We start from the raw sequence: 7,560 nt of genomic DNA on the forward strand, positions 1-7,560 counted from the left end.
GTCGTCTTCTTCTTCTTCTTCTTCTTCTTCTTCTTCTTCTTCTTCTTCTTCTTCTTCTTCTTCTTCTTCTTCTTCTTCTTCTTCTCTTCTTCCTCTTCTCTTCTTCCTCTTCTTCCTCTTCTTCTCCTTTTTCCTCCTCCTCCTCCTCCTCCTCCTCCTCCTCGTCCTCCTCTTCACTGTTTTGAGCGGTGTCTTGCCCTGTAAGCCAGGCTGGAGTACAGTGATGCAATCATAGCTCACTGCAGACTCAACCTCCTGGGCTCAAGCGATCCTTTCACCTCAGTCCCGGAACTAACGAGGACCACAGGTGTGCCATCACATCTGTCTAATTTAAAAGATTTTTTTTTTTTATTGTAGAGATTGAGTATTGCCATCTTACCCAGGTTGGCATGCATTTCTTTTTCATTTTTTATTTTACTTTGTTGATGAGAGAAACACTGACAGACAGGTGTGGTCACTTGGCTCTGGTGGGACTGGGAAAGGAATGAGACAGAAAGCATGCAGAGCTGGAGTCTGGGGCAGACCCAGGGACGTACCTGTGCCTGCAGGATAACTGAAGTTCAAGAGCCCAATGGAAAGGTTCTTGCTCAGGCCTCTGAGGACATCCTCTAGGCCATCCAGCAGGTGAGTGGCCACATAGTGCTGCTGAAAGCGGGGCAGGGTCTCCAGGTCCCCGGGGGCCTCCAGCAGCTCATCCAGCCCCTTTAAGATGCTCTGGAGGGATGGGGACCACATCTAGTGAGCCATGGGCCAGAGGGGCTGCATGAACACTCTAACCGCTCAGCCCCAGGGAACAGATCCCAGAGACTGTCTATCTGGAGGATAAAGATGGCATTGGCGGCTGGGCACGGTGGCTCACACCTGTAATTCCAGCACTTTGGGAGGCCGAGGCGGGTGGGTCACAAGATCAGGAGATCGAGACCATCCTGGCTAACACGATGAAACCCCGTCTCTACTAAAAACACAAAAATTAGCCGGGTGTGGTGGCACGTGCCTGTAATCCCAGCTACTCAGGAGGCTGAGGGAGGAGAATCACTTGAAGCCGGGCGGCAGAGATTGCAGTGAGCTGAGATTGGCCCACTAAACTCTGGACTGGCAACAGAGTGAAACTCTGTCTTAAAAAAAAAAAAATGACATTGGATGGGATTCCCTAGGTGATCCTTGACCCTGGTGTGTGGCCCCTCAGAGGCCAACACTTCTCTGCAATATCAATGCCGACCTAAACCCAAAGTCCAGGGAAAGCAAGAGGAAAGACATTAAGTGCACTTGGGTGTCCAATAGCTTTCACCAGCCCTGAAAGATGCCAGGAGTCAGACCAGGACCCACTGCATTGGGGCCTGTCCCCTCCCAGGCCAAAACTGCCCCAGGCCTCTGTGGGATGCAGCCACCTTCCTTCCCCTCCCGCTTGCCTTGGCTCCTTGCCCTTACCTGGATGGTGACATTGGCTGAGCTTGTCTTGAAGTCTCTGCCCAGGTCCTGGACTTTGTTGAAGAATTGGGAAAGCGTCTGCAGAGAGAGGAGATGTGGGGGTCAGAGAGCCTGGACGGTGGGTGGGAAGCTTAGGACAAGAAGACAGATGCGGTGCTGTGTGGATGGAGTTCCTGCCACCTCGTCCCTGCGGGGGCCACTCACCTGGCTGTGGACTCCAGGGGGCAGGGTCCAGGTGGGGAAATTCATCTCTGCAGGGAACAAGACAAGCGGCTCATTAGGCGGGAGAGTGTCTGTGTGTGTTGGGGGTTGGGGAGCTTCTAGGGTCAGGTCGTACCTTTACAGACAGTGTCCTTTTGGTTATTCGGGATTCCGTGTTTGGGCTCCCAGCCTGGGCGGCAGCGGCAGGTGTACGAACCCACGGTGTTGAAGCAGACGGTGGAATTGTCACACTGATGCAGACCGGAGCTGCACTCGTCCACATCTGAGGACAGAAAGAAGGGAGTCAGGCCCTGTCCGAGCCCAGAGAAGGTCCTGTCTCCTGTCTGTGCCCCCAGCTCGTTCTTCCTGGCATTAGTGCCCCCCTTGGAGTGGCGGACGCTGGGTTATGGAAGCGTGGAGAGGCCTGGGCACAGCAGGTGTGCCCTGTGCAGATGTGCAGGTTACGAATATGATAAAATATCTTCCTCCCAGTGAGTCATCAGCTGTTGCCTGGGGTCCCCCTGAGCCTCCCCCCTCAGTACCCCAGCTCCTTCCTGGGGAGCCCTGCTCTTTTCTCATCTAGCCTCAGAAGAACGAGCGCCTGGCACAGCCGGGCGCCTCCAGCATTCGTTCCGCTTGGTTCGTGGGGTGCCTTTGAACGTGTGGTTAGATGTTTGTGGGTCTCTGGGAACGTGGGATCTGAGCTCTCGACCTTCACAGACGGTATTGTTTGGGCCACTGGGGGACCCCGGAATCGGTTGCCAGCCCTGGCGGCAGCGGCACTGATAGCTGCCCACGTTGTTGAGGCAGTGGGTGGAGCTGTGGCATGGGTTTTGTCCGGAGGTGCATTCATTCACATCTGAGGACAAAGCCAGAGGGTCAAACCCTGTCCCTGACCAGCCCAGGCCTGCCCTCCACTCACTGCACCCACTTCCCTGTCTTTTCATTGCCCCAGACTGAAGACCATTATTGCATGTGTCGCCACCTGGTGACCTTCAGCTTCACCTTCAAAGCATCTTATGATGGTCTTCCTACCAGAAGAGCACAGCAGGGACCATGGTCCCCAGTTTATAGGAGGTGAAAGCAAAAGGGAAACTGAGTCATGGGAGCCGGACTTCCATGACTAAAAACTAAAAGCTCTCATCTGCTCCCTCCCTGGTCATAGCGGAGGTTCCCCTTCTCAGAACTGGAAGTGACACCTTCTTCCACTCACACGTGACAGACGAGGAAGGGGTGAGGTCTGGGGGCCCACAAGGGCACTCCAAGCCCCAGAGGCCCTGCCGCCTCCCTGCTGTGGCGGGACCTTCCTGGGAGGTGAATCCTTAGGCAGGGGCTTAGCAGGTCCTTGACCTTGTGGGAACCTGCGGATCTTCTCCCTCCTCCTCGGCTGCTTTGCGGGACCTGCCTCGGCTCCATCCCCAGCTCCCGTCCAGCCTCACAGCGTCTTCCCGGGGCCTCTACCTGTGCAGAGCTTCGGGTCCTCAGGTTTGAACTTGAAGCCAGGCAGACACTGGCAGGTGAAGCTGCCGACGGTGTTGACGCAGGTGCCGTAGCTTTTACAGAGCCTTGGGTTCTGCTGACATTCGTCCACGTTTGCAAGAGGAAGGAGAGGGTGAAGGATGCCCGTAGCTGTGAGCAGCTTTTGGGGCTGAGGGTCCGCCATGTTTCCTGGCACGGAAGCATCTGGAAGGCACCACTGTCTCCCCTCTTTTCTTTTCTTTCTTGTTTTTTTTTTTTTTTAAGTCTTGCTCTGTCCCCCAGGTTGGAGTGCAGTTGCATGATCTCAGCTCACTGCAACCTCCGCCGCCTCCCGGGTTCCCGCCATTCTCCTGCCTCAGCCTCCCCAGTAGTTGGGACTACACGCACCCGTTACCACTCCCGGCTAATCTTTTTTTTTTTTTTTGTATTTTTTAGTAAAGACAAGGTTTCACTGTGTTAGCCAGGATCTTGATCTTCTGACTTTGTGATCTGCCCACCTCGGCTTCCCAAAGTGCTGGGATTACAGGGTGAGCCACCGTGCCTGGTCCGGAGAGGACTTTTTCTAATTCACAGGAAGGCTCTGTCCTTTGGTCAAGCAACGGTCCCCTGTGCTGCTGGTTCAAGGGTCCCCTGTGAACCAGCAGCACTGTATATGGAGCCCCCCTGCTGGGCTCTCTGCAGGTGCCTGTCCTCAGAATGTACACCTCTGCTCTGTCCTCATTTTCCTCCCACCAGGGAGGCTCTACTGCCTGCAGGGAGGACAGAAGTGACAGGGCTGGGACCAGGAGCACTGCCACTTTTCTCTTTACAGCAGGGCAGGTCTGCTGAACCCCCTTAACGTCCCCTGGGACCCTTGGCTCAGCCCCAGCCTCTTCACTTCCTGCCTTTACTCACCTTCCCTTCCCACTCTGTGTACTCTGTATGAATCTCGCTTCTCTGCCTACCTGTTACTGGTTCCCTTCTGGCCTTGCAGATGCCTGAAACTCCCTGCCCTGCCCTGCCCAACTAGCTCCCACTGGAAAGAAGGCAAAGCGGAGAGATACGTGGGGGCCTGGCTTCTCCTGGGCTGGAGCTGCAGTGTGAGATAAGAACATGGCAAGGGATGAAGCAGGTTGTGTCAAAATAGATTCATTCTGAGTGCCAGCCAGGAGTGTGGCCCCACAGAAGCCCAGCTTGTCTGAACAACTCCTAAGAAGTATCAATTGCATAATAATTTATTTGTGTATTTTTTTTAGATGGAGTCTTGCTCTGTCGCCAGGCTGGGATGCAGTGGCACGATCTCGGCTCACTGCAACCTCCGACTCCCTGGTTCAAGTGATTCTCCTGCCTCAGCCTCCTGAGTAGCCGAGATTACAGGCACCCACCACTGCGCCTGGCTAATTTTTGCATTTTTAGTAGAGACAGGGTTTCACCATGTTGGCTAGGATGGTGTTGATCTCCTGACCCCATGATTCGTCTGCCTCGGCCTCCCAAAGTGCTGGGATTACGGTGCATAATAATGTTTAAAGAACGAAGATGCCTATAGCACCTGCTGTGTACTGGACTCTGTTAGAAGCACCTATTCTTTCCTTGATCCTCCCAGAAGGCATATGAGTAGGCACCATTATTATCATCTTCATTTAATAGAGGCTTTAAGAGCAGTAGTGATGTTGGTAATATCATTAGGTAACAGGTGGCAAAGCCAGGATTTGGGTCCAGGTAGCTGGTCCCAGAGGCTTCCCTTGGCCCGCACACCACGCTGCCTCTCTGGGCCGGCGGAGCAGGTACAGGTACACCTGTCTCATCTCAGACTCCAGGAACTGAACCTACACTTGGGCACCTGCTCCCTGATGCTGCAGAAACAGCTCTGGTGACCCCGAACCTCATGGACAGTGGTGATGGAGGATGTGGGGTGGTTCTTACCTTGACACGTGTTCTCGCTCTCATTCTTGAATGTTTTTGCCCCAGAAACAAGCTCATACCCCGGCTGGCACACGCAGTCGTAGCTCCCCACTGTGTTCCTGCAGTACGAGGATTTTCCGCAAGACACTTTCGACGGTGGCACACACTCATTGATGTCTGGAACACAACAGGACAGGGAGTCACCTCCCAAAGTTGTGAGTTCCGTCAGGGCAGAGACCTCCGTCCTGACTCCCCAACATGGGGCCTGCTGCTTAGTATCTTTTGGAAAGAATCCTAAGTTGCACTGCACAGGCTGTGCTGCAGCTGGAGCAAGCCATTCCTGAAGACCACACTTGATCTCAGTTCTCTGGCCGGCATCCTAGATTTGGACACAGTGAACAGAGCTGAGGTGGGGGATGGACAGGAAGCTCCACATCCCTCTCCTCAGACTTTTTGTAGAAATTGAAACCCATGGTGACCGGGTGCAGTAGCTCACACTTGTAATCCCAGCACTTTGGGAGGCTGAGGGCGGCAGATCACCGGAGGTCAGGAGTTCGAGATCAGCCTGCCCAACATGGTGAAACCCCATCTCTACTAAAAATACAAAAATTAGCCAGGCGTGGTGGTGCACGCCTGTAATCCCAGCTACTCAGGAGGCTGAGGCAGGAGAATCGCTTGAACCTGGAAGGTGGAGGTTGTAGTGAGCCGAGATTGGGCCACTGCACTCCATCTCAAAAAAAAAAAAAAAAAAGAAAAAAGAAAAATAAGGGAGGAAAAAACCCATGGCCAGAATGTACCCCCTCCCCAGTCTTAAGGGTAAACTGAGGCACAGACTCCAGATTCCTGAGCACCCAGCTTCTCTCTCTCCAGGAAGCCATGCCTATTCACTTCTTACTTCTCCCCCTTCATATTTTTTCCTTCCTTCCTTCCTTCCTTCCTCCCTCCTTCCCTCCCTCCCTCCCTCCCTCCTTTCCTTTTCTCTTTCTTTCCCTCACTCCCTCCTTCTCTCTCTTTTTCTTTTCTTCTCTTTTTTTTTCTCTCTTTCTCTCTTTCTGTCTCTTTTTTTTTTTTGAGATGGAGTCTTGCTCTTGTCGCCCAGACTGGAGTGCAGTGGCATGATCTCGGCTCACCGCAAACTCCATCTCCCAGGTTCAAGTGATTCTCCTGCCTCAGGCTCCCGAGTAGCTGGGATTACAGGGGACCACCACCACACCAGGCTAATTTTTTGTGTTTTTAGTATAGAGATGGGGTTTCACCATATTGGCCAGGTTGGTCTGGAACTCCTGACCTCAAGTGATCCGCCCACCGTGGCCTCCCAAAATGGTGGAATTACAGGTGTGAGCCACCACACCCGGCCTCTTTCTTTGTTTCTTCCTTTTCCCTGAGACAGGATCTCATTCTGTTGCCCAGGCTAGAGTGCAATGGTGCAATCATAGCTCACTGTAGCCTCAAACCCCTGGGCTCAAACAATCCTCCTGCCTCAGTCTTCTGAGTAGCTGGGACTCCAGGTGTGTGCCACTGTGCCCGGCTATTTTGTGTATTTTTTTGTAGAGGCAGGGTCTCTTCATGTTGCCCAGGCTGGTCTTGAACTCCTGGCCTCAAGTGATCCGCCTGCCTCAGCCTCCCAAAGTGCTGGGATTACAGGTGTGAGCCACCATGCCTGCCCTCTTTGTCTTTTCTCTGTCCATGATGATAGTCTGGAAGGTGAGGCTGTGGCCCCTAACAACAACCTCTGTCCCCCACTGGCACTGGGCAAAGCTTCATAATCTCAGATGTACCCTGCGCTGCCCTCAAGCCTCTGTACCGTCACAAATCTCCGTGGGGGAGGTGAAGATCTCAGATGAAGCGCTGAACCCTGGATTGCAGCGACAGGCGGTGGCGTTGACACACAAGGAGTTCTCAGGGCACCACCGGGCACAGTCTGCAAGAGCAGGGAGCACGGTCAGAAGGTGAGGGGCAAGGGGACACACAAAAAGGGGGCACTGAGGGAGATGGGGCAGGGCGCTGAGTTTCCCGTGCACGAGGCCTCTCTTTCCCTGGGATGAAGGGGGGATGGGCGGGGGTCCAGGGCCCTCCCCAGACTCTGGCTGTGGACTGTGCTTTCTGCTTCCCAGCAGACTCACCCCTGGAGTCCTGGGTTTCAGCTCCCAGCAGAGTCAGCCAGACACAGAATGCTGCAACAGAGAAAGGAAAGGGGGTCAGAGGGAATCCCAGGGTGGGAAAGGAAACATAAAGGTGATGCATTTTGGGGGAGGAGGATGCTGACCCCTCTCAGGCTGACACCCTCCCCGTCGTTCAAACAGAGTGGGCAGATGTCACGTCCCACTCGGATGCTCAAAGCCAAAGAGTTTGTCAGCCTGTCCCCATAGTGGTGGGTTTTGTTTTGTTTTGTTTGACACAGGGTCTCACTCGGTCACCCAGCCTGGGGTGCAGTCATAGCTCACTGCAGCCTCCGATTCCTAGGCTCAAGCGATCCTCCTGCCTCAGCCTCCCGAGTACCTGGGACCACAAGTGTGCACCACCATATTTTAAATTTTCTTTCTTTCCTTTTCTTTCTCTTTCTTTCTTTCT

The 7,560-nt window shown here is 53.8% G+C and overlaps 1 protein-coding gene across 1 annotated transcript in view; it reads right to left on the reverse strand.

The window, feature by feature from the left end:
• Positions 1-536: 536 nt before the first annotated feature.
• LOC105540111 (EGF-like module-containing mucin-like hormone receptor-like 2) overlaps positions 537-7,560 on the reverse strand; it is a gene marked incomplete at its 3' end in the record, with an annotated part of 10,624 nt that continues 3,600 nt past the window's right edge. The window contains exons 3-11 of the mRNA XM_011980607.1: positions 7,113-7,163; positions 6,794-6,910; positions 5,011-5,166; positions 3,091-3,222; positions 2,342-2,488; positions 1,766-1,912; positions 1,633-1,679; positions 1,429-1,506; positions 537-714 (exon numbers count right to left, since the gene is read on the reverse strand). Of these exons, the coding sequence (XP_011835997.1) occupies positions 537-714; positions 1,429-1,506; positions 1,633-1,679; positions 1,766-1,912; positions 2,342-2,488; positions 3,091-3,222; positions 5,011-5,166; positions 6,794-6,910; positions 7,113-7,163 (1,053 nt within the window). The remainder of the gene's footprint in view (positions 715-1,428; positions 1,507-1,632; positions 1,680-1,765; positions 1,913-2,341; positions 2,489-3,090; positions 3,223-5,010; positions 5,167-6,793; positions 6,911-7,112; positions 7,164-7,560) is intronic.

This window comes from Mandrillus leucophaeus, unplaced genomic scaffold, assembly GCF_000951045.1.
Source record: "Mandrillus leucophaeus isolate KB7577 unplaced genomic scaffold, Mleu.le_1.0 Scaffold215, whole genome shotgun sequence".
In the NCBI taxonomy this organism is placed as follows: Eukaryota; Metazoa; Chordata; class Mammalia; order Primates; family Cercopithecidae; genus Mandrillus; species Mandrillus leucophaeus.